General features: G+C 40.0%; 1 protein-coding gene across 1 annotated transcript in view; it reads left to right on the top strand.

Moving 5' to 3' along the window:
* The window catches only part of AKAP9 (A-kinase anchoring protein 9), an 894,005-nt gene that overhangs the window by 618,454 nt on the left and 247,806 nt on the right, over positions 1-27,745 (top strand). The window contains exons 27-29 of the mRNA XM_053715709.1: positions 3,662-3,838; positions 4,250-4,354; positions 15,620-15,772. Coding sequence (XP_053571684.1) covers positions 3,662-3,838; positions 4,250-4,354; positions 15,620-15,772 — 435 coding nt within the window. The remainder of the gene's footprint in view (positions 1-3,661; positions 3,839-4,249; positions 4,355-15,619; positions 15,773-27,745) is intronic.

The following is a 27,745-nucleotide window of genomic DNA, read 5'->3' on the forward strand; positions in this document are numbered from 1 at the left end:
AAGATCCCTAAGTTAGACAAGGTCTATGAAGACAGAAAGGTCCCACAGACTTTTCCCGTACTAGTTCGTATGGCAAACATTATTAGTAACGATTGGGAAAGAATCGGAACGTCCATTCGGACAAGTAAGAAACAATCTCAGACCTCATACAAGCTCGAGCAGCCCAAGAGTACTTGGAAGCCGGCTCAGTCCTGGAACAAGTCCAAACAGACAATGAAGCCCGCGGATAACATATCGGCATGAAGGGGCGGACCCCGATCTGGGATCAAATTGAGTAGAGGGCAGATTGTCGCTTGGTTTCAGGATGTTCAGGACCCTTGGGTTCTGGAGGTCGTATCTCAGGGATATCGGATAGGATTCAAGTCTCATCCGCCCAGGGGCAGATTCCTTCTCTCCAGACTGTCTACAAGACCAGAGAAGAGGACTGCCTTTTTAGGTTGCGTATGGGATCTAGTCTCTTTAGGAGTAATTGTCCCGGTAACTGCATCAGAAAGAGGTATGGGGTTTTATTCAAACCTCTTTGTGGTTCCCAAAAAGGAGGGAACGTTTCGTTCAATTCTGGATTTAAAGTGTCTAAACAAATTTCTAAGCGTCCCATCCTTCAAGTTGGAGACAATAAGATCAATCCTTCTCCTGGTTCAGGAAGAACAGTTTATGACTACCATAGACCTGAAGGATGCATATCTTCACATTCCGATACACAAGGAACATTTTCAATTACTAAGGTTTGCATTTCTGGACCTACACTTCCAGTTCATAGCACTTCCGTTTGGCTTAGCTACTGCTCCAAGAATATTTACGAAGGTTCTGGGAGCTCTCCTAGCAGTTGCCAGAACACAAGGTATCACAGTAGCACCTTACCTGGATGATATCTTGATACAGGCACCATATTTTCGTCTAGCAAGGGAGCACTGAGAAGTCTTCTTCGGTCACATTAATGGAAGATAAACTTGGGAAACGGTTATCTTACTCCAAATACCAGGGTTAATTTCCTGGGTACAATTATAGACTCTGTATCCATGAAGATTTTTCTAAGGGATCAGAGACGTTGCAAGCTAAAATCAGCTTGCCTTGCCCTCCAGGCTTCCCTAAGTCCTTCAGTGGCCCAGTGTATGGAGGTGATTGGCCTTATGGTGTCCTGTATGGACACCATTCCTTTTGCCAGATTCCATCTCAGAACCTTACAACTATGCATGCTGAGACAATGGAACGGCAACCATTCAGACCTGTCCCAAAAGATAATACTGGACAGCCTGTCGAGAGATTCACTCTCTTGGTGGCTCTGTCAAGATCACCTGTCCCAAGGCACGTGCTTCTTGAGACCGTCCTGGGAAATTGTGACTACGTACCCAAGTGGGGAGCCGTTTGCGGTGCCTTGAAGGCACAGGGTGTGTGGACTCAGGAGTCGTCTACGTCACCGTTCAATATTTTGGAATTTCAGGCAATCTTCAATGCACTGAAGGCTTGGCCCCTTCTGGGTTCGTCCCAATTTATCAGATTCCAATTGGACAATATAACTTTGGTAGCCTACATCAACCATCAGGGAGGAATAAGGAGTTCCTTAGCGATGAGAGAGGTTTCTCAGATCCTGGAATGGGCTGAGACCCACAACTGTATGCTGTCAGCGATCAACATTCCAGGTGTGGACAACTGGGAAGCAGACTTCCTCAGCAGGCAATCTTTTCACCAGGGGGGAATGGTCTCTCCACCCGAAGTATTTGCAGAGATATGCTCCTGATGGGGGATGCCGGAGATAGAGCTCATGGCCTCCCGTCTAAATGCCAAACTACCCAGGTACGAGTCGAAATTGAGGGATCCTCAAGCAGAACTAATAGATGCTCTGGCAGTTCCCTGGAGGTTCAGACTCATATCTATTTCCTCCATTACCTCTTCTCCCCCGTGTGGTGATTCGGATCAAACAGGAGCAAGCATCAGTGTTTCTAATTGCTCCATCCTGGCCGCGAAGGACTTGGTTTGCGGATTTGGTGGGGATGTCCTCATCTCCTCCATGGAGGTTACACTGTCGCAGGGATCTGCTACTACAAGGTCCCTTCCTACATCAAAATCTTTATTCTCTGAGGCTGACTGCGTGGAGATTGAACGCTTAGTCTTAGCCAAGAGAGTTTTGGAATCTCCTCCTTGATCTTTGTGTGTTGCAGCAGGCTCTGTTTGAGCCAATGCATAATGTTGACATTAAACTGTTATCCTGGAAGGTTCTGTTGACTATTGCAATGTAACCTCCCCTTACCTTGTTTTTAACACCGATAAGGCGGTTTTACGTACTAAGTTAGGTTTCCTTCCTAAGGTTGTGTCAGATTGTAACATTTTCAGGAGATTGTTGTTCCTTCCTTGTGTCCCAATCCTTCCTCGGGAAGGAACGTTTGCTCCACAATTTAGATGTGGTTTGTGCCTTGAAGTTTTATCTTTAGGCAACTAAGGAGTTCAGATAATCTTAATCTTTGTTTGTCATCTATGCAGGTAAGCGTAGGGGTCAGAAGGCCACTAAGTCTTCCCTGTCTTTCTGGTTGAGGAGTGGCATCCGCCTAGCTTATGAGGCAGCGGGACAACAGCCTCCTGAGAGGATTACGACTCATTCCACTAGAGCAGTAGCTTCTTCCTGGACCTTTAAGAATGAAGCCTCTATGGATTAGATTTGTAGGGCGGCTGCCTGGTTCTCTTTACATACCTTTTCTAAATTTTACAAGTTTGATGTGTTTGTTTCAGCTGAAGCAGCTTTCGGGAGAAAGGTTTTGCAGGCTGTGGTGCCCTCAGATTAGGGTCCGCCGCCTTTTTGTTCCCTCCCGTTATTCCTTCAGTGTCCTCTGAAGCTTGGGTATGGTATTCCAAACAGTTAGGAATTAAGTCATGGACTCTCCCTGCCTTATGGAAAGAAAACAAAATTTATGCTTCCCAGATAAATTCCTTTCTTTACTGGCAGCGAGAGTCCTTGACCCCCCCCCGTAAGATATTTTTGCTTGGTCGGCTCCCTTTTTATAATTTCTTCTGGCACCTTTTATACCCTGATGTTTCTCCTACTTTTTCTTTTTCCCTCGGCCGAATGACTGGGAGGATAGGGGAAGTGGGAGGGATATTTAAGCCTTTAGCTGGGGTGTCTTTGCCTCCTTCTGGTGGCCAGGTGTTGTATTTCCCAACAGTAAGGAATGAAGTCATGGACTATCCCTGCCATGAAAGAAATGAATTTATCTGGTAAGCATTCATTTTGTATTTATTTCCACAATGTGTTATTCTGTAGAAAAAAATATCATATGCTTGCTGTAATTGACATTATAGTTAATCTGAGTCATTTCTGCCACTTTTGCGGCATGATCAGTCCCTTAATAGGAAGTCTATTTACAGCTATTGGCTACTAGACATGTGCAGTACATTAGCTATGAATCACAAAAATGGCTGTGGTCTGCTGTATTCATCTTTTTCTGGCTTCAGATTTATTAGGAAAAAAGTGCAACACACAAACATCTGTGCAATTCCAGATCTATGTGTGTTGTATCTAGTGCTGGAAAAATGTGAATACCACATCTATTTTGGAAACTAGTTTAGATAACAAATAACCAATTGCACATGTCTACTAGCTACATACCTTATAATTGTCCTTATTAAAAATAATATTAATCATTGTATTTTTTCCCCTATTCTTTAATAGGTTGAAAAGCTAGAATGTAATCTTAAGGAGAAAACAGACAAATGCAGTGAGCTTTTGCTCTGCAAAGAGCAGCTTCAGCGTGATGTGCAGGAAAGGAATGAAGAGATAGAAAAGTTGGAGTGCAGAATCCGTGAACTGGAACAGGCCCTACTTTCAACCACCGATAGTCCACTAAAAGTATGAGACTTTTTTGTATCACACAGCGTACCACATATTACTGTAAAATAAGAAGTTGCCCAGAGTGGTAACAGATCCAGCAGTGCACATATAATAAGGCACTGGGTGTATTTAGTGCCTCAAAGACATAGTATTGTGGTTAAATTACCTGGAATTCTTAAGTTCGGAATTAATGCATTCAGCTTTAGCCAGTTGTATGTAGTAATGTCCAACCTCATGACTGGATTATGATCGCCAAGAAAGTTTGATATTTCTTACTTCACTTTGGACAAAATTACAATTCACTTGGTTCATACAAACCTAATACAATTTGCTCAGACACTGAGAGAGATGTGCTATAAGTATATCTACTAACTGAGGTAGATAAATAAGTTCTGCATAAATAACATATCATATATTTTCAAATTAAAGGTTGAAGAAAGAAAACAGTTTATAGTCTCAGGAGTCAAAGGAGAAATGCCTTTAGAAGATCAACTTCAGGAGGAGCGAGAGGCAATAGACCGAAAAGAAAAGGAGGTTTGTATTTTTTACATCAGATCATATTTTTGTAATTACAGGCTTGGAGTTTTACTTGTCAGATTAACTTTCTTTGTGAAACAGTAAATATAGCTTATACCAGTTTTACGGAAACCAGTTAACCAATTCATAGACCGCATTGTAAGAGACCAGGCAGACACAAGGACAGTAGTGTTACTAAATGCTAGGCATACTAAATAGTTAATAAATATGGGAATGTTACGCATGAGTGCCTCAGATTTACATTCTGGTGTTTGTTTTGTTTAATATATCTAATAGTGATATCAGTAGCAGATAGAAGGAATGAAATGTTCCTTTCGCTAATCAGTCTGCAATCATTGCATTTTGGAAGGGTAATTAAAATGACTGGTGGAATTATAAAACAGCTAGAGAAACATAAATGTGTTCTAAATTATGCATTTAAGGCAACATAAAGTTAGAATATATATTTAAAGTAATGGTAATCCCTTAAACTCTTTATATAATATGACAGAAAATCATTAAAGGGACACTGAACCCAGTTTTTTTTTTCTTTCATGATTCAGATAGAGCATGCAATTTTAAGCAATTTTCTAATTTACTCCTATTATCAATTTTTTCTTTGTACTCTTGCTATCTTTATTTGAAAAAGAAGGCATCTAAGCTAAGGAGCCAGCAAATTGTTTGTTCAGAACCATTGACAGCACTTGTATATTGGTGCTGTCCAATCAGCAAGGACAACCCAGTTTGTTCACCAAAAATGGGCCGGCATCTAAACTTACATTCTTGCTTTTCAAATAAACATACCAAGAGAATGAAGAAAATTTGATAATAGGAGTAAATTAGAAAGTTGTTTAAAATTGCATGCTCTATCTGAATCACAAAAGAAAAAATTTCGGTTCAGTGTCCCTTTAATGTGGGTAATCTATTAACATTTTTATGCTATTGACAGGCAGGTGGTACCACTAGCAAGCGTACCATCCACAATATGGGCCAATGATCAGAAAACTCGCCGACATGGAGAGAAATCACACAAAATCTTTCCGATTGTTTTTAGACCTTTTACTGTAATGTAGGAGTCTTTCCTTCACATAAATAATACTATTTAGGCACATTATCATGTCTCAAGATACAATTTTTGTATTTTTTTTTTTTTTTGCTGGGCCTCGTTGTAATGACAAGAATTCTTAGATCATCTCCCCTGAGTGGAGAGCTTTAGATCCTCAGACCCAGTGTATTTCTGTGGCAGCAGGTTCTCATGACACTATCAGACCATGCTGGATACGATTCAAAAATTGTCTCAGTGCAATATTTTTACTGTATGACAATAGCACATTCAATTAGAGTTAGAGGTAAAATTTCACATTTATTTTACATAGTTAAAGGAATAGTCTAGTCAAAATTAAACTTTCATGATTCAGATAGAGCATGCAATTTTTAGCAACTTTCTAATTTACTCCTATTTTCAATTTTTCTTCGTTCTCTTGGTATCTTTATTTAAATTTAAGCATAGGAGCCAGCCCATTTTTGGTTCAGACCTGGGTAGCACTTGCTGATTGGTGGCTACATTTAGACACCAATCAGAAAGCGCTACCCAGGTGCTGAACAAATAATGGGTCGGCTCCTATGCTTACATAACTTTTTCAAATAAAGATATCAAGCGAACAAAGAAAAATTGATAGTAGGAGTAAATTAGAAAGTTGCTTAAAATGTCCTTCTCTATCTGAATCATTAAAGTTTAATTTTGACTAAGACTATTCCTTTAAATTATTTTTAAACATTTTAGTCCACCCTCTCTGTCTTGTGTTTCCTGCCACTTTTTAACACTTTCTCAAAGATTAAGGAGGTTCATCAAACCCCAGACATTTATAAGCCCATGGCTCCACCTCCTTCCTAAGGCGTGTCGCTCCATCAGCTAAAGCTTATAGCTTAATGTAACACTGTATCATACAAAAGTATTGTTCACCATATATCTAAGAAAGCGTCAGAGCAGTTTGAAATGCATAAGCGATTGTGGGTGGAATAATATGTACCTATACTCCTTTTGTATGATTTTAACTATGTAAAATAATGTGATGTTTTACCTCTAAATCTAAATAAATGCGCTATTGTCAATGAGTAACAATGTTGCACTGAGATTTTCTTGGATTGTAAACAGCACAGATCACTCATCAAATTGGCAAGTGCACGTTGTCTATGAACATGTCAACAACAGAGCACTCACAAGTTAAAATGTTATTTTAGCAGCTACGTAATTTAACCCTTTCACTACTGGGAATTTCAGAGAAAAACTTGCCAAAAAATACCAGAGAATTTTGTTTAGCATTTTTTCTAACACTCCATTTAAACAGAAATAGAGCCTTTGTTGTTTTTTTGTTTTTGTTTGTTTGTTTTACCTATCAAAACTATATATATATATATATTTTTTTTTTTAAGTAAACAACCCAAGGTATTGAACTAGGCCCAAGTTGGTATATTTCATGCCACCATTTCCCCGCCAAATGCGATTATATAAAAGAAAATTGTTAACTTTTTCACAAACTTTGGTTTTCTCACTGAAATTATTTACAAATGGCTTGTGCAATCATGACACAAATGGTTGTAAAAGCTTACCTGGGATCCCCTTTGTTTGTACATAGCAGACATGCTTGGCTTTGCCATTGTTTGTTTTTTTGGTAATTAGAAGGCTGCTAATTGCAGCTGCGCACAACACTTCTGACATTTCCGGCAGTGAATGGGGTTAATTAGTTAACCTCCCTGATCCCTCCCAAACAGCTCTTTTACACACACCCCTACGCACACTCATCCCCACCATCTTAGCTACTAGCAGACAGTCTGTCACTATCCAGTTTAGGCCTTTTTTTTTCTAAAAAAAAAAATTTTTTAAAAAATTCCCTTCAGTGTACTTATCCCTCCCACCTCCCTGATCCTACCCAAACAGCTCTCAAATCCTCCCCCCTCCCACTAGTTGCAGCCATCTTTGGTTCTGGCATGTGTCTGCCAGTATCTAATTTATATGCCATTTTTATTGTTTTTTATGTTTTTTCTTTTTCTGTAGCATAGTGGTCCTCCCCACAATCGTTATCTAGGGCGCTCCCACACACCCATTTCACTTTTTCTGTAGTGCAATGACCCACCCCTCCCTCTGTCCATTCAAACTATTTTTTCAGCAGCGTAGAGGCGCCTTCTCCCTCCCCCTCCGTCTCACCTCCACCACTGTGCCGCCCACCCGCCTCCCACCTTTCCTCCCACAACTATCCCCGGCAACAACGGAGATCATTACAGACTGTGTCACTGTTTGTAACTATCTGCTAATCTGCCTTCATATTGTAACGGAGCACCAACCAAGCTCTGTTGCCATATGAAGGCAGATGCTGGAAGCCCAGGTACAGCAGCTGTGCTAGGGCTTCCAGCATGTCCGATGTAGATCTACGTTAGGCGGTACAATGAGCTATGTACCGCATGAAGTAGATCTACGTCCAAATTGGTTAAGGGGTTGTTAGGGGTAATAGAGAAGTCCTCTAACAGGGGTTAAAAGAGTTTATACCATTATTATTATTTGTACACTGCCAACAGATTCCGCAGCGCTATACCATTTTTATGTTCCTTTAAAGGAAATCATTATGGTAGATTTTGTGTGAATAGTTTATCATTTTTTTTCGTTCGGTCTTTACTAAATGTATGATTCTAATTAACGCTTATACTTTGCAGTGCAGCTTGGGGTTTATTGAATTCTATAACTTCACATGACTATTGCAGTCTCGGATTTGCTTAAAACCTCACACATGCAAACTCGCGTTTTTGTAGAATATTTACTGTAAAGTAATATATATTACCATACAAGTTAAAGGGACAGTAAAGTTATAATTAGGGGCGCGATCCGATATAGATCGTAGTTTGCGGCGCAAGCGAGGGAACCCCCGCCGCCCGTAGTTTCAGCTCGCAACTCGAGCTATCCCATATACGGCGCCGTCAGATGCTAAAGTGCCGTAAGTCGGATAAACCAGCGATGTCCAGAAATCTGCGTAAGTACAAATTTCTGGAGTAGCCAGTGACTTACGGCACTTTAGAAACTGCCGGCGCCTACAAAACCTGACTAAGTTATAAAATCTCCCGTACTGTCTAACACGCCTCCCAAACATAGCCCGACACGTATACCCCTCTATCCGCTATCCCCCCTCACTCTCCTAATAATAAAAAATGTATTAACACCTAAACCGCCACTCCTGTTCCCGCCGCACCTAATAAAGTTATTAACCCCTAAACCGCCTCTCCCGGACCCCGCCGCCACCTACACTAGCTACCCCCTAATGTGAGCCCCTTACACCGCCGCCACCTACATTAACTACCCCCTAATGTGAGCCCCTTACACCGCCGCCACCTACATTAACTACCCCCTAATGTGAGCTCCTACCACGCCGCCAGCTATATTCAAATTATTAACCCCTAATCTAATCCCCCTACCCCGCCGCCAGCTATATTAAAATTATTAACCCCTATTCTAAATCCCCCTACACCCCCACCACCTATATTACATTTATTAACCCTAATCTAATCCCCCTATACCGCTGCCACCTATATTAAATGAACCCCTAATCTAATCCCCCTATACCGCCGCCACCTATATTAAATTATTTAACTCCTAAAATACTAAACTATCCCTACCACTAAACCTAAGTCTAACCCTACAAATAGCCCTGAAAAGGGCTTTTTGCGTGGCATTACCCCAAAGTAAACAGCTCTATTGCCAGCCCTTAAAAGGGCTTTTTGCGGACCATTGCCCTAAAGTAATCAGCTCTTTTACCAGCCCTTAAAAGGGCTTTTGGCGGGGCTTTGTCACAAAGTAATCAGCTCTTTTGCATCTAATCTAAATCCCCCTACACCGCCGCCACCTATAATAAATGTATTACCCCCTAATCTAATCCCCCTACACCGCCGCAACCACCTATATTAAATACATTACCCCCTAATCTAATCCCACTATACCGCCCCCACCTATATTAACTATAGTAATCCTAATTATATTAGGGTTAATATAGTTATTATATTATATATATTAACCCTAATTATATTAGGGTTAATATAGTTAATATAGTTATTATATTATATATATATTAAGTATAATAACCCTATCTTACTCTAACACCCCTAACTAAATTCTTATTAAAATAAATCTAATATTAATATTATTAATTAAAATATTCCTATTTAAATCTAAATACTTACCTATAAAATAAACCCTAAGATAGCTACAATATAATTAATAATTAAATTGTAGCTATTTTATGGTTTATATTTATTTTACAGGTAACTTGGTATTTATTTTAACTAGGTACAATAGCTATTAAATAGTTAATAACTATTTAATAGCTACCTAGTTAAAATAATTACTAATTTACCTGTAAAATAAATCCTAACCTAAGTTACAAATACACCTACACTATCAATAAATTAAATAAACTACAAATATCTAAACTAAAATACAATTAAATACACTAAACTAAATTACAAAAACAAACAAACACTAAATTACAAAAAATAAAAAAAGATTACAAGAATTTTAAGCTAATTACACCTATTCTAAGCCCCCTAATAAAATAATAAAGCCCCTCCCCAAAATAAGAAAATTCTCTACCCTATTCTAAATTAAAAATTAACCAGCTCTTTTACCAGCCCTTAAAAGGGCTTTTTGCAGGGCATGCCCCAAAGTAAACAGCTCTTTTGCCTGTAAAAAAAAAACACAATATCACCCCCAACATTAAAACCACCCACCCAAACCCCCCTTAAAAAACCTAACACTAAGCCCCAGAAGATCTCCCTACCTTGAGTCGTCTTCACCCAGCGGGCTGAACTCTTCATCCAATCCGGGCGATGTCTTCATCCAAGCAGCAAAGAAGAAGTCTTCCATCCGGCGATGTCTTCATCCAAGCGGCAAAGAAGAAGTCTTCCATCCCGGCGATGTCTTTATCCAAGCGGCAAAGAAGAGGCCTCCATCGGGGCGAAGTTTTCCTCCAAGCGGCATCTTCAATCTTCTTTCTTCAGCCCTCCGACGCGGAACATCCAGCTGGCCCGACGACTGAACGACGAATGAAGTTTCCTTTAAATGACGTCATCCAAGATGGCGTCCGTCGAATTCCGATTGGCTGATAGGATTCTATCAGCCAATCGGAATTAAGGTAAGAAAATCTGATTGGCTGATTCAATCAGCCAATCAGATTAAAGTTCAATCCGATTGGCTGATCCAATCAGCCAATCAGATTCAGCTCGCATTCTATTGGCTGATCGGGTGGTGGGTTTTAATGTTGGGGGGTGGTATTGTGGGGGGTTTTTACAGGCAAAAGAGCTGTTTACTTTGGGGCATGCCCCGCAAAAAGCCTTTTTAAGGGCTGGTTAAAGAGCTGGTTAATTTTTAATTTAGAATAGAGTAGGGCATTTTTTTATTTTGGGGAGGGGCTTTATTATTTTATTAGGGGGCTTAGAATAGGTGTAATTAGCTTAAAATTCTTGTAATCTTTTTTTTATTTTTTGTAATTTAGTTTAGTGTATTTAATTGTATTTTAGTTTAGATATTTGTAGTTTATTTAATTTATTGATAGTGTAGGTGTATTTGTAACTTAGGTTAGGATTTATTTTACAGGTAAATTGGTAATTATTTTAATTAGGTAGCTATTAAATAGTTATTAACTATTTAATAGCTATTGTACCTAGTTAAAATAAATACCAAGTTACCTGTAAAATAAATATAAACCCTAAAATAGCTACAATGTAATTATTAATTATATTGTAGCTATCTTAGGGTTTATTTTATAGGTAAGTATTTAGATTTAAATAGGAATATTTTAATTAATAATATTAATATTAATTAGATTTATTTTAATAAGAATTTAGTTAGGGGTGTTAGAGTTAGATAGGGTTATTATACTTAATATATATATATATATATATATATATATATAATATAATAACTATATTAACCCTAATGTAATTAGGGTTAATATAGTTAATATATATATAATATAAGAACTATATTAACTATATTAACCCTAATATAATTAGGGTTAATATAGTTAATATATATACTATATTAACTATATTAACCCTAATATAATTAGGGTTAATATAGTTAATATAGGTGGTGGCGGTATAGGGGGATTAGATTAGGGGGTAATACATTTATTATAGGTGTCGGCGGTGTAGGGGGATTAGATTAGGGGGTAATACATTTATTATAGGTGTCGGCGGTGTAGGGGGATTTAGATTAGATGCAAAAGAGCTGATTACTTTGTGACAAAGTCCCGCCAAAAGCCCTTTTAAGGGCTGGTAAAAGAGCTGATTACTTTAGGGCAATGGCCCGCAAAAAGCCCTTTTAAGGGCTGGCAATAGAGCTGTTTACTTTGGGGTAATGCCACGCAAAAAGCCCTTTTCAGGGCTATTTGTAGGGTTAGACTTAGGTTTAGTGGTAGGGATAGTTTAGTATTTTAGGGGTTAATAATTTAATATAGGTGGCGGCGGTATAGTGGGATTAGATTAGGGTTAATAATTTTAATATAGCTGGCTGCGGGGTAGGAGCTCACATTAGGGGGTAGATAATGTAGATGGGGCGGTGTAAGGGGCTCACATTAGGGGGTAGATAATGTAGATGGCGGTGTAAGGGGCTCACATTAGGGTTTAGGTAATGTAGATGGCGCAGTGTAAGGGGCTCACATTAGGGGGTAGGTAATGTAGATGGCGGCGGTGTAAGGGACTCACATTAGGGGGTAGGTAATGTAGGTGGCGGCGGTGTAAGGGGCTCACAGGGGGTAGGTAATGTAGATGGCGGCGGTGTAGGGGCTCACATTAGGGGGTTATACATTTAATGTAGGTGGCGGCGGGGTCCGGGAGCGGCGGTTTAGGAGTTAAATACTTTATTAGGGATTGCGGCGGGGGGTCGCGGTTGACAGGTAGATAGACATTGCTCATGCGTTAGGTGTTAGGTTTTATTTAGCAGTTTGCGGTTGCCAGGTAGATAGACATTGCGCATGCGTTAGGTGTTAGGTTTTATTTAGCAGCTAGTTTAGGGAGTTACGGGGCTCCAATAGACAGCGCAAGGCTTACTACGCCTGCAATTTGTGGTGAGGTGAAAATAGAGTAGAATTTCTGCATTTTCGCCATGTAAGTCCTTACGCTATATATCGGATACCAAACTGCGCTGGTTTGGTATACTTGTCTATGGGCCAACAAACTACGGCCGAAGGCAGAAATATACGAGCGTAACTTCTAGGTTACGCCGTATATGTGATACCAAACCAGCGCAAAATTTGGCGTCGCCGGCTTTTGCGGGCGACGCTGCATATCGGATCGAGGCCTAGGTATTCATGATTTAGACAGAGCACATACATTTTTAAACAACATTTAATTTGCTTCCTTCTCTTGTTCTCTTTTTTGCTGAAAAGTTTATCTAGGTAAGCTCAGGAGCAGCAATGAACCTAGTTTCTAGCTGCTGATTGGTGGCTATATATATATCGATAGTTATTGGCTCACCAGTTAGAAACCAGTGGTGCATTGCTGCTCCTTCAACAAATAATACCAAGAGAATGAAGCAAATTTGATAAGAGAAGTAAACATTCAGCAATATGCATGAACAAAGTATATATTATTATCTTGAATATATGTATTCTTCCCAAATAAAATGAATATTAAAGTAATTATTCAATTTACGTATTAGAGAATAGTGGTACTTTTTTAAGTGTTAGTGTAACCAAGGAAACCCATTCTTCTATAGAGGAAATATGTGTGCTCTTCCATAGTCTAGGGATTAATTGTTTGGCACAATTTAGCATCAGAAGTAAAAGTGTGGATCTAAGTCTACATTTCAATTTAGTCGGTTTATTAAAAAGACATATTAAGGGGCCTTTAGGGATATCAAGTTGAATCACGTTAGTCATTTCTTTAATGATAAGAGCCCAATAGTCACTAATTTTGTGGCAATGCCACCAAATATGGTAAGCCGTACCTGTTTGGCCACAGTCTCGCCAACATAAAGCTTTTTAATTTTTAGTATATTTGGGCCAGCCTTTGTGGTGTATAATACCATTGATTAAGAAGTTTCATGTTAGTTTCCCTAAACCTCATTGAAAAGACAGAGGAATTCATTTGTGAGAGTTCTGTTTCCCATTTTTGTGTTTATGATGGTAATTTACGCGAATAATATTGTAGTATAAGTTTGTAAGTTATAGATAAGTATCCCTTAATATTGGGCGATTGGTAACATATGTTCTCAAAAGTTGTCAGGTTTCTAGTTATTTTTTATTTTTCATGGTGGATAGTGAGGAAATTTTTCAGTTGGATATATTTGTACCAGTGTATATTGTATGCCCTTATCTGACAGACATTTTTTATTGTAATTTACCATTTGTTAGTACTGTATGACATGGGAACATGGGATTAAGGTATGTATTAAGCTAGAGGTATCATGACTAATAGTTTGCTTGATATTAAATATTGGGTTGTTTGCTATGGGGGGGAGATGGAATTGTTGATATGGTCGTAGTTTTTTTGAGCAGCCGCTACCACACTCTAAGGGTTTCAGAAATTAAGGTGGATGAAGTAGATGTAGTTTTTTGTTGTGCTATAGGGGACCAATTCAAACTGCCTCAATTAATAGAATTGGCTAGTGACCACTCTAGTGTTATCCATTCCTTATCTTTCTCATTTTTGCACCAAATGATAATTCTTACTAGGTGGTTGGCTAGGCGGTAATATTAGAGATTGGTACCCCAAATCCCCCTATATCTTTTGGCATGTACATGGATTTCATTGAAATTCTGGTCATGTTTTTAGACCATATATAAGTGTTAGGTGTCCTTTGTAGAGTGTGTAGATACTGGTCGGATAGTTGAATAGGCAATGCCTGGAAGATATACAATATTTTGGGTAGTATCATTTTAATCAAGTTTATCCAGCCTAGCCAGGATAGCAATTTTTGTTCCTAACTTTGTAGGTCTTTTCTAATATTCTGTATTAAAGAGTACAGTAGAGTTTTATTTTCTTTTATTTGTATGCCTACGTATTTTACAGATTTAGGATTGTGTTGGAAGTGGAAATTACATTAGATTTGTTGTATGAGAGAGGCAGGGTTATTTAAGCTGAGGAATTCTGATTTGGTTTCATTTACCTTGAAGAATGAGTATTTGCTGTATCTTGAGATCATTAAGTGATTCTATAGGGGGGAGGTAAGAGTAAGCATGATATCGTGGGCATATAATGCCATTTTATAGTGTGTTATTAACGAGAATACCTTTAATCTCTGGATTTTGGCGTATTTTGGTCGCTAATATTTCTATTGCCATCACAAACAACAATGGCGAAAGGGGACAACCTTGTCGTGTCCCATTCATTATATTTATTTGAGATGAAAGGGAGTTATTTGTGTATTCTAGCTGTAGGGGAGTTATAGAGCAAATATTTTTCCGATAATGTGTGTTTCAAACCCAAATTTACCCATGACAGCCTTCAAAAATCGCCAATTGAGCCTATCACAGGCTTTTTCCGCGTCAATTGTGAGAAATGTAGCTGGGATTTTTCCCTGAGTGATGTAATCTAAGAGATTTTATTATTTTGGTGGTGTTGTCCCTAGCTTTGGGTGCGGTGTGAATCCAGCTTTGGTTAGTGTGAATCAAATTTGGTAAGACCCTATTGATGCGGGCTGCGAAAACATTTGCAAAAATTTTAATATCTATATTAAGTAGTTAAATGGGTCTAAAATTTTAAGGGGTGTCAGGAGTTTTCCTGGGTTTAGGGATACCAGTGATGTGTGCCTCTACTATACTTTTAGGAAAAGGGTTATCTTCATCCACTTTATTAAATAAGCTTAGGTGGGTAGGGGGAAGGATATCTTTAAATGTTTGATAGTATTTCACTGTAAACCAATCAGGCCTTGGCTTTTACCTTTAAATTATTTTCATCTTTGTTAATTTTATTTACTGACTACTTATTTCCTTCCGTAAAGTGATTTTATCATGAAAATAATTGCATAATTATTTTATAAATTGTTGTGTGATTAAAGGCTATTGGCTCCATTTTGGAGACAATTGTTTTGTGTTTACATTTAGTGTTAAATATAATTTCTCATTGATACAAAGATCTTTTTCTTAAAATGTTTCTTATTGTGATAATTTTTCAATATCTGACCACCTCATGTATTAAATATAATTGCTAGACCATAGAAACTGGTTATTTATTTCTACCTTTCTCTTACTCAACTTTGGATAGTTACATTTCTTTTCCTTTGACTCACCTGCTTTTCAGATTACAAACCTAGAAGAACAACTGGAACAATTCAGAGAAGAATTGGAAAATAAAAATGAAGAGGTTCAGCAGCTCCATATGCAGCTAGAAATCCAAAGAAAAGAATCTGCGACCCAGCTACAAGAGCAGGAACAGCAAATTAAAGTATTAACGGTGAGAAAAGCATCAGATGTATCTGCTAGTTCAGAGTCTTAGCTCTACTATTCTATAAAAATTATATATTTCTGAAGCTTTTTGCATCTAGCCACAAATAGTCACCATTAACAAGGCTTTAGGGCACATAAGCTAAAACAATAACATATTTATATGAATTCTCTTGTCAATCTATATCAACTTACTGTAGAAACAGAGGCTTGTCCGAAGGAGACACATTTAATCCATTATCTTATCAAAAAAGAACCTTTAATAAAGGGACATGAAAGACTTTGAGATTATAATGTAAAATGTTTAAGTACAGTAAAACACATATGCATTATATTTTTATTATTATTATGTAACCCGCTTTTCCTGTAATTTAAGTCTAAAAATTAGTTTTCCAATTCTGACAACTGGAAAGACAAAAAGCTGGCTTCCCAAATGGGACCTGACCACATATCTGTTTCTAATTGCCTCAGCAGAGATGATCAGATAAGGAACTACAAAACAATGGTGATTTTGATAGGATAATTATTGCAGCTAGCTGTGACTTCTCCAGATAGGGCAACTGGTGGATAAAGTTTGGCTATTGAAAAGCATTTGCAGCCAAAATTGTTTTATTGCAGTTAAAGCATTTCAAACTAACCTTATATGATAATGTATTGAAAACTGTAACTACAAAGTATTCATTATCCCTTTAAATCTAAAGCTATACATATTTAAAGTATTATTTAATGCCTTTTCTTAAGAAGAAGAATTTACTGATTTATTTGCTTGAAAAATATCTTGGATATATAATAACCCCTTTATGTAGAGTTATGGGGTTTTTTTTAGATTAAAACTGGTTTTACTAACAAAACACACATGTGTTTCTGTTTCAAATGTATTTCAGTGCTTCTTTGTTTTTTGTTTTTAAATGAATGTTCCCAGGACCCAGATGCAAAATCAGACACTTACTGTTAGTTTCACCTTTTAAACTCCTTTTCTTCTATATAGGTAAGACGAGTCCACGGATTCATCCTTTACTTGTGGGATATTATCCTTCCCTACAGGAAGTGGCAATGAGCACCACAGCAGAGCTGTCTATATAGCTCCTCCCTTAGCTCCACCCCCAGTCATTCTCTTTGCCTACTCTAAGTACTAGGAAGGGTAAAGTGAAAGAGGTGATAAAATATTAGTTTTCAATTTCTTCAATCAAGAGTGTTATTTTTAAATGGTACCGGTTTGTACTATTTACTCTCAGACAGCAGATGGATGAAGACTGCTGCCTGGAGGATGATGATCTTAGCATTTGTAACTAAGGTCCATTTTGCTGTTCCCACAGAGGCTGAGGAGTACAGGAAACTTCAGTGTGAGGAACGGTTTTCATGCTATGCAGCAATGAGGTATGATCAGTCATATTTTTTGTGGAGAGACTGTGTATTTCAGAAAGGCTGACATTATACCCAGGAGGGTAAGGGTAAGCAGTAATCCTAGAGCTAAAAGAAGGGCATTACTTAGCTTGCATATGGGGCCAATTACATATATGGTTGACACTGAATGACAAATGTTTGTGAGCAAACGTTTTTTGGATGGGAGTGCTTTAACGTTTTTGTGGGCCATAAACGTTTTGGGCAACTTTATTAAGGCACACATGGCTTAATTTTATGGTTTTGGAACCCACATGGCTAGTTATAACCGCTCTGGTGCGGTTCTTTAAGGCTGAGGAAACATCGAGTGAGATGGATGGGGCCTATTTTCATGCCTCAGATGCGCAGTTAGTTTGTCAGCAAGCAGCAAACTCTAACTTCTGAGGGCCCTGGTGTATGTTTTGGGCCAAATCGAAGCTTTTACCCCACATTTTCTATCCCTGAGGGCAGGTAGGGCCACAGCAGGGCTGTGGCAAGGTGCGGAGGGGTCTTTTTCCGGATGTGGGCCTATTTTCGATTCGGTTTGGACATTAAGTGGTTAATTGTTAAAAAAAAATTGTGGTGCAATCTTAACTACCTATAGTGGGTCTACATACAAAATTTTGAAAAATTTGGTGCATGTTTAGACTGTTTTGCAGAACGTGTATGCTTTTTTCTCTTAAAGGCGCAGTACCGTTTTTTAAGATTGCTATTTTTTTCACTAAATAAAGTGTTTTCATGCTTGTTTGTAGTCATTACTAGCCTGTTCAACATGTCTGACATTGAGGAAAGTCAGTGTTCAATATGTTTAGAAGCCATTGTGGAACCCCCACTTAGAATGTGTCCCTCATGCACTGAAAGTTCAATAAATTGTAAAGAACATATTTTAGCTACTAAAAGTATGTTGCAGGATGATTCTCAGTCAGAAGGGAATCAGATTATGCCATCTAATTCTCCCCAAGTGTCACAACCGTTAACGCCCGCACAAACGACGCCAAGTACTTCTAGTGCGTCTAATTCTTTCACCTGTGCCGCAGTTATGAATACTACCCGCACAGAGGTTTTATCTAAGCTGCCTGGGTTGCAGGGGAAGCGCAGTAGGTCTGGTGTGAGAACAAACGCTGAGCCCTCTGACGCTTTATTAGCTATATCCGATGTATCCTCACAATGTTCTGAAGTCAGGGATTTGCTGGCTGAGGGAGAGATTTCTGAAAATATGTTCCCTCAGACAGATTCAGATATGACGGCTTTTAAATTTAAACTAGAACACCTCCGCTTATTGCTCAGGGAGGTTTTAGCGATTGTGACCCTATTGTAGTTCCAGAGAAATTGTGTAAAATGGACAAATTCCTAGAGGTTCCTGCCTACACTGATGTTTTTCCGGTCCCTAAGAGGATTTTGGAAATTGTTACTAAGGAGTGGGATAGACCAGGTATTCCGTTCGCTCCCCCTCCTACTTTTAAGAAAATGTTTCCCATATCAGATGCCGTGCGGGATTCGTGGCAGACGGTCCCTAAGGTGGAGGGAGCTATTTCTACCCTGGCTAAGCGTACAACTATACCTATTGAGGACAGTTGTGCTTTCCAACCTATAGCGTGCATTGTTCCTGTAACTACTGCAGCGTCCTTTTGGTTTGAGGCTCTGGAAGAGGCTCTTCAGGTTGAGACTCCATTAGAGGATATTCTGGATAGAATTAGGGCTCTCAAGCTAGCTAATTCTTTCATTACAGATGCCGCTTTTCAATTAGCTAAATTAGCGGCAAAGAATTCAGGTTTTGTCATTTTAGCGCACAGAGCGTTATGGCTTAAGTCCTGGTCTGCTGATGTGTCATCAAAAGCTAAGCTTTTAGCCATTCCTTTCAAGGGTAAGACCCTATTCGGGCCTGAACTGAAAGAGATCATTTCAGACATCACTGGAGGGAAAGGCCATGCCCTTCCTCAGGATAAGACGAATAAGATGAGGCCCAAACAAAATAATTTTCGTTCCTTTCGAAACTTCAAAGGTGGTCCCTCTTCCTCTTCCCCTGCCGCAAAGCAAGAGAGGAATCTTGCTCAATCCAAGTCAGTCTGGAGACCTAACCAGACTTGGAACAAGGGTAAACAGGCCAAGAAGCCCGCTGCTGCCACCAAGACAGCATGAAGGGGTAGCCCCTGATCCGGGACCGGATCTAGTAGACTTTCTCTCTTCACTCAGGCTTGGGCAAGAGACGTTCAGGACTCCCTGGGCTTTAGAAATAGTAAGCCAGGGGTATCTTCTAGATTTCAAAGATTCTCCCCCAAGGGGGAGATTCCATCTTTCTCAATTGTCTATAAACCAGACAAAAAGAGAGGCGTTCTTACGCTGTGTAGAAGACCTATATTCCATGGGAGTGATCTGCCCAGTTCCGGAAACAGAACAGGGGCAAGGGTTCTACTCCAATCTGTTTGTGGTTCCCAAAAAGGAGGGAACTTTCAGACCAATTTAGGAGCTCAAGATCCTAAAAAAATTCCTCAAAGTCCCATCCTTCAAGATGGAGACCATTCAGACTATTTTGCCAATGATCCAGGAGGGTCAATATATGACAAGGATGCGTATCTACACATTCCTATCCACAAAGATCATCACCAGTTCCTCAGGTTCGCCTTTCTGGACAAGCCTTACCAGTTTGTGGCTCTTCCCTTTGGGTTGGCCACGGCTCCCAGAATTTTCACAAAGGTGCTAGGGTCCCTCCTGGCGGTACTAAGGCCGCGGGGCATAGCTGTGACGCCTTTTCTGGATGATATCTTAATCCAGGCGTCAACTTACCAACTAGCCAAGTCTCACATGGACATCGTGTTGGCTTTTCTAAGATCTCACTGGTGGAAGGTGAATGTAAAAAAGAGTTCACTTATCCCTCTCACAAGAGTTCCATTTCTGGGAACTCTGATAGATTCGGTGGACATGAAAATTTTTCTGACGGAGGTCAGGAAATCAAAGATTTTATCCATCTGCCGAGCCCGTCAGTGGCTCAGTGTATGGAGGTAATCGGCTTAATTGTAGCGGCAATGGACATAGTTCCGTTTGCTCGCTTGCATCTCAGACCACTGCAACTTTGCATGCTCAAACAGTGGAATAGGGATTATGCAGATTTATCTCCTCAGATAAATCTGGACCAAGAGACCAGAGACTCTCTTCTTTGGTGGTTGTCACAGGATCATCTGTCCAAGGGAATGTGTTTCCGCAGGCCAGCTTGGGTCATAGTGACGACGGACGCCAGCCTATTGGGCTGGGGTGCAGTCTGGAATTACCTGAAAGCACAGGGATTGTGGACTCAGGAGGAGGCTCCTGGGGCTGTCAGCTAGTTCCTTAAAGGGACAGATATCTGCTTTATCAATTCTACTGCACAAAAGTCTGGCAGATGTTCCAGACGTTCAGTCGTTCTGTCATGCTTTAGTTAGAATCAAGCCTGTGTTTAAACCTGTTGCTCCGCCATGGAGTTTGAATTTAGTTCTTAAGGTTCTTCAAGGGGTTCTGTTTGAACCTATGCATTCCATAGATATTAAGCTTTTATCTTGGAAAGTTCTGTTTTTAGTTGCTATCTCTTCGGCTCGAAGAGTTTCTGAACTATCTGCATTGCAATGCGACTCGCCTTATCTTGTTTTCCATGCTGATAAGGTGGTTTTGCGTACTAAACCTGGATTCCTTCCTAAGGTTGTTACTAATAAGAATATTAATCAGGAAATTGTTGTTCCTTCTCTGTGTCCTAATCCTTCCTCTAAGAAGGAGCGTCTATTGCACAACTTGGATATGGTTCGTGCTTTAAAGTTTTTACTTGCAAGCGACCAAAGATTTCCGTCAAACATCTTCTTTGTTGTCCATTCTGGAAAACGTAGAGGTCAAAAAGCTACGGCTACCTCTCTTGCCTTTTGGCTGAAAAGCATCATCCGTTTGGCATATGAGACTGCTGGACAGCAGCCTCCTGAAAGAATTACAGCTCACTCTACTAGAGCGGTGGCTCCCACATGGGCTTTTAAAAATGATGCTTCTGTTGAACAGATTTGTAAGGCTGCGACTTGGTCTTCACTTCATACCTTTTCCAAATTTTACAATTTTTTTTTTTTTTTTTTTTTTTTTATTTAAATTTTTATTGGGGTTGTGCGAAAACAATACAACTTATATAAGACATGACAATAGGACAAGCATGAATGGTACATTTCAATGTGACAATATCTGTATATATAGAAGACAAGATTCTGAATAAGAATAATCAGATGGAACCCCTTTTTCTATTTTACCTGAGCTGAAATTAACAATTTGAACGGTCATTTTTAGTCACATAAACATTCTTCTTTACAGAGATAGTTTTATAACCATTTGAACTTCGTATAGACTTAGTCAGGCTTAGGAATGCAGTTGTAGCTGCGACATTGGTGAAATAGTGTTCTGTGATTCGCATAAAAAGGGATATTTTAGAATTAGAAGTGCGATAACAAGGAAATTGACGTGAGTCATGTTCATCAGTTATGGAGTAAGTATAATAGCTAGGATTGTTAACGTAAAAAAAAACAAAAAACTTTAAACTTGACTTGGCGGTGGTGCTGAGCGGGCATGCTAAGCTGGATAGGGGAGAGAAAAATAATCAGCACAATGATAAATTTTAAGAATTGCTGTAGCGGTATAGTCAATTAGTAGGTAATATTAATAGATATAAAACGGCGGCATAGACAAGATTAGCCGCTTATTTAACCCACCTAAACTAGGAGGTATATTAATATGGGGGGGGGGGGGGGAGGTGGTAATATGAAGATGATAAACAAAGTATATGAAGGGAGCACTAGGTCTATGTGAAGAGTTTCTAGGACGTATAAGTTGCTAGAAGGTTGCTAGAAACAGGTTAATTGTATAGTGGGTCCATGTTATACTCCGCATAAGGAAGCTTAGGCGTCTATATGAGGTTAGGTTGTATATAGGGATTATCCATGATGCTGAACTTTGAAACTACAACTGCAACCAGGCAGTTTAATTTAATAACAAACTCCTATCTCTTATCTGGGGACCCTGAGAACCTAAACTTACCAAAAAGCACATGAGCCACCATTGGCAGCACCAGAGCTCTTAACTATTTGCAAGAGGTACTATATTAAGCTGACAATTATGAAGATAATAAGAACAAGGAGACATAAAATATTAGAGTATATTAAGGACCCATTAATCAGTATTGTGAGGGACTGAATACATTTGCGAAAGGGAAAGCTAGCTTTAGGGAGAGTAGATTACCTAATACTAGGGTTAAGTTAGGATCATTTTAACCTTTGCAAGAAGTGGGGCAGTGCATGATAACTAAATGATCTGAGAGACCTATTGTGTTCTTGTAGAATAGGAACTATGCAAATAAAGTAGTGTATAGGAGAGTAGTGCAACGCTGGAAAGGGAGCTGCCAGAATACAACCAGTAATTATACGGCTATACAGTGAGATATACAATCATACAATAAGATAGCTTGTCTGTCATATAAAGATAACTAGGTAATCCCCCCGATACTAAGACAGTAGAGTGTGCTGACTGGTCTCTGTTTTTCTCGGGCGGGAATTCCAACAGTAGAAAAGTGTTAAAGCATCATATGCCCCTCTTGCGTCTACACTACACATAAAAAACGATTAGTACACTTAGCTGCAAGCATGAAAAAGGTAAAGTTATATACATAGTCCTCAGATTAGTATCAAATGCAAACAGTGATGCCCTATCACATATCGTCCCCCAAAACTCAGGTTCAGCGCCGTCATAAGGGTTCTTGTGTGTTCAGGCTGGGGCATGTTTAACAAACACAGTTACAGAATAAAGTTCCCCTAGTAGGAAGAGCAGTAAGAGAACATCCGCTGCCATGATCGTCCGTATGTGACTCGAGATATATTAGTGCAAATCTACGTTCTTACTGTCACCAATACCTCTGTCACTTGTATGATAGTTAGTCCTCAGCCAATGCCGGTCCTCAATTCAAGAAAGAGAACATGAAAAGAATAATGTACATTTTGGGCTGATTTCTTATTCATCCGGCTAGTTTGCCACTTGTCAAACATACCTCCAAAGGCCACACCAAAGGACATATGATACCAAGCTAGGAGGTCTCGATCCGTGGAAGCCGATGAGCCCCCAACAACACTTACAGTGTCCAAAGGTGTACAGTGTGCAGCTTTCGACAACCCGCCTGCATTTTCTTGCTTGTTTGATTGTACCACCGTCATCACTTTCTCCGCTTTCAGAGTGTCCTGTAGATAGTAGCGAGTGGGAGAGGTACGCCGGGGCCCCAAAGCATCCTCCCCAATGGGTATCTCAGTAATAGCGGGAGTGCGATAAAGATAGGCACTGGGCGCTGATTCTAACTGCCGTGGCGCAGACACCTTAAAGCCCACAAGCACCTCATGACAGCCATTCAAAAAACAGTGGATCTCTTCCATAATGCGCTCCGCGGTGTCCATGTTGAGGTTTGGCAGCAGTCATCAGGTTTGGGAGTAACACAGTCGCCGTTAGTGAGCCCCTGTCGTCCCTGTAGACACTGTGCAGGCCCTAAGATGGCGGCTCCCCAAGCCGCTTGCAAACAGTTTACTCCCAGTAGATGCAGAGTTTCATCAAAGCAGAGTTATAGGTTTTGGGAATAGGTGCGAAGGTCAGTCTTGTCATCAAATTTTCATAGTGGGACCGATTTAGAAGCTTGCAGGGGCACTAAATTCTTTAAATTTCATGCATAGTGTCCGGAGCTCTTGAAATGTGCGACCCATCTGCTTCCCAGTTGGCTCCGCCCCCCCCAATTTTACAAATTTGATACCTTTGCTTCTTCGGAGGCTATTTTTGGGAGAAAAGTTCTTCAAGCAGTGGTGCCTTCTGTTTAACCATCTGTCTTGTCCCTCCCGTTCATCCGTGTCCTGTAGCTTTGGTATTGTATCCCACAAGTAAAGGATGAATCCGTGGACTCGTCTTACCTATATAGAAGAAAACTAAATTTATGCTTACCTGATAAATTGATTTCTTCTATGGTAAGATGAGTCCACGGCCCGCCCTGTCATTTTAAGACATATTATATATTTTTTTTAGTTAAACTCAGTCACCTCTGCACCTTGTAGTTTCTCATTTTTCTTCCTGTACCTTCAGTCGAATGACTGGGCGGTGGAGCTAAGGGAGGAGCTATATAGACAGCTCTGCTGTGGTGCTCTTTGCCACTTCCTGTAGGGAAGGATAATATCCCACAAGTAAAGGATGAATCCGTGGACTTGTCTTACCATAGAAGAAATCAATTTATCAGGTAAGCATTAATTTAGTTTCTCCAACATAGGTGTGTCCGGTCCACGGCGTCATCCTTACTTGTGGGATATTCTCTTCCCCAACAGGAAATGGCAAAGAGCCCAGCAAAGCTGGTCACATGATCCCTCCTAGGCTCCGCCTTCCCCAGTCATTCTCTTTGCCGTTGTACAGGCAACATCTCCACGGAGATGGCTTAGAGTTTTTTAGTGTTTAACTGTAGTTTTTATTATTCAATCAAGAGTTTGTTATTTTAAAATAGTGCTGGTATGTACTATTTACTCTGAAACAGAAAAGAGATGAAGATTTCTGTTTGTAAGAGGAAAATGATTTTAGCAACCGTTACTAAAATCGATGGCTGTTTCCACACAGGACTGATGAGAGGAATTAACTTCAGTTGGGGGAACAGTGAGCAGACTTTTGCTGCTTGAGGTATGACACATTCTAACAAGACGATGTAATGCTGGAAGCTGTCATTTTCCCTATGGGATCCGGTAAGCCATTTTTATTACAGAAAGAAAAAAAGTGCTTCACAAGGGCTTTTAAGACTGTAGACATTTTCTGGGCTAAATCGATTTATATATAAGCATATTTTATACTCCATAGCCTTGAGGAATTATTTTAATCTTGGGAATTATGTAAAATAACCGGCAGGCACTGTATTGGACACCTTATTCTCTAGGGGCTTTCCCTAATCATAGGCAGAGTCTCATTTTCGCGCCTCTATTGCGCACTTGTTTTTGGGAAGCATGACATGCAGATGCATGTGTGAGGAGCTCTGATACATAGAAAAGACTTTCTGAAGGCGTCATTTGGTATCGTATTCCCCTTTGGGCTTGGTTGGGTCTCAGCAAAGCAGATACCAGGGACTGTAAAGGGGTTAAATACAAAAACGGCTCCGGTTCCGTTATTTTAAGGGTTAAAGCTTCCAAATTTGGTGTGCAATACTTTTAAGGCTTTAAGACACTGTGGTGAAATTTTGGTGAATTTTGAACAATTCCTTCATACTTTTTCACAATTGCAGTAATAAAGTGTGTTCAGTTTAAAATTTAAAGTGACAGTAACGGTTTATTTTAAAACGTTTTTTGTACTTTGTTATCAAGTTTATGCCTGTTTAACATGTCTGAACTACCAGATAGACTGTGTTCTGAATGTGGGGAAGCCAAGGTTCCTTCTCATTTAAATAGATGTGATTTATGTGACACAAAATTTAGAGAAAATGATGCCCAAGATGATTCCTCAAGTGAGGGGAGTAAGCATGGTACTGCATCATCCCCTCCTTCGTCTACACCAGTCTTGCCCACACAGGAGGCCCCTAGTACATCTAGTGCGCCAATACTCCTTACTATGCAACAATTAACGGCTGTAATGGATAATTCTATCAAAAACATTTTAGCCAAAATGCCCACTTATCAGCGAAAGCGCGACTGCTCTGTTTTAGAAAATACTGAAGAGCATGAGGACGCTGATGATATTGGTTCTGAAGTGCCCCTACACCAGTCTGAGAGGGCCAGGGAGGTTTTGTCTGAGGGAGAAATTTCAGATTCAGGGAAAATTTCTCAACAAGCAGAACCTGATGTGATTACATTTAAATTTAAATTGGAACTCTGGAATTTGGTCGTTCCAGAGAAATTATGTAAAATGGACAAGTTCTTAGAGGTCCCGGGGCCCCCCGAAGCTTTTCCTATACCCAAGCGGGTGGCGGACATTGTAAATAAAGAATGGGAAAGGCCCGGTATACCTTTCGTCCCTCCCCCCATATTTAAGAAATTGTTTCCTATGGTCGACCCCAGAAAGGACTTATGGCAGACAGTCCCCAAGGTCGAGGGGGCGGTTTCTACTCTAAACAAACGCACCACTATACCCATAGAAGATAGTTGTGCTTTCAAAGATCCTATGGATAAAAAATTAGAGGGTTTGCTTAAAAAGATGTTTGTTCAGCAAGGTTACCTTCTACAACCAATTTCATGCATTGTTCCTGTCACTACAGCAGCGTGTTTCTGGTTCGATGAACTAGAAAAGGCGCTCAATAATAATTCTTCTTATGAGGAGATTATGGACAGAATTCATGCTCTCAAATTGGCTAATTCTTTCACCCTAGACGCCACTTTGCAATTGGCTAGGTTAGCGGCGAAAAATTCTGGTTTTGCTATTGTGGCGCGCAGAGCGCTTTGGCTAAAATCTTGGTCAGCGGATGCGTCTTCCAAGAACAAATTGCTTAACATTCCTTTCAAGGGGAAAACGCTGTTTGGCCCTGACTTGAAAGAGATTATTTCTGATATCACTGGGGGCAAGGGCCACGCCCTTCCTCAGGATAGGTCTTTCAAGACCAAAAATAAACCTAATTTTCGTCCCTTTCGCAGAAACGGACCAGCCCCAAGTGCTACGTCCTCTAAGCAAGAGGGTAATACTTCTCAAGCCAAGCCAGCCTGGAGGCCAATGCAAGGCTGGAACAAAGGAAAGCAGGCCAAGAAACCTGCCACTGCTACCAAGACAGCATGAGATGTTGGCCCCCGATCCGGGACCGGATCTGGTGGGGGGCAGACTCTCTTCGCTCAGGCTTGGGCAAGAGATGTTCTGGATCCTTGGGCGCTAGAAATAGTCTCCCAAGGTTATTTTCTGGAATTCAAGGGGCTTCCCCCAAGGGGGAGGTTCCACAGGTCTCAATTGTCTTCAGACCACATAAAAAGACAGGCATTCTTACATTGTGTAGAAGACCTGTTAAAAATGGGAGTGATTCATCCTGTTCCATTAGGAGAACAAGGGATGGGGTTCTACTCCAATCTGTTCGTAGTTCCCAAAAAAGAGGGAACATTCAGACCAATCTTAGATCTCAAGATCCTAAACAAGTTTCTCAAGGTTCCATCGTTCAAAATGGAAACCATTCGAACAATTCTTCCTTCCATCCAGGAAGGTCAATTCATGACCACGGTGGATTTAAAGGATGCGTATCTACATATTCCTATCCACAAGGAACATCATCGGTTCCTAAGGTTCGCATTCCTGGACAAGCATTACCAGTTTGTGGCACTTCCGTTCGGATTAGCCACTGCTCCAAGAATTTTCACAAAGGTACTAGGGTCCCTTCTAGCGGTGCTAAGACCAAGGGGCATTGCAGTAGTACCTTACTTGGACGACATTCTGATTCAAGCGTCGTCCCTTCCACAAGCAAAGGCCCACACGGACATTGTCCTGGCCTTTCTCAGATCTCACGGGTGGAAAGTGAACGTAGAAAAAAGTTCTCTATCTCCGTCAACAAGGGTTCCCTTCTTGGGAACAATAATAGACTCTTTAGAAATGAGGATTTTTCTGACAGAGGCCAGAAAATCAAAACTTCTAAACTCTTGTCAAA

The sequence above is a fragment of the Bombina bombina genome, chromosome 5 (genome assembly GCF_027579735.1).
Source record: "Bombina bombina isolate aBomBom1 chromosome 5, aBomBom1.pri, whole genome shotgun sequence".
NCBI classification, from domain to species: Eukaryota; Metazoa; Chordata; class Amphibia; order Anura; family Bombinatoridae; genus Bombina; species Bombina bombina.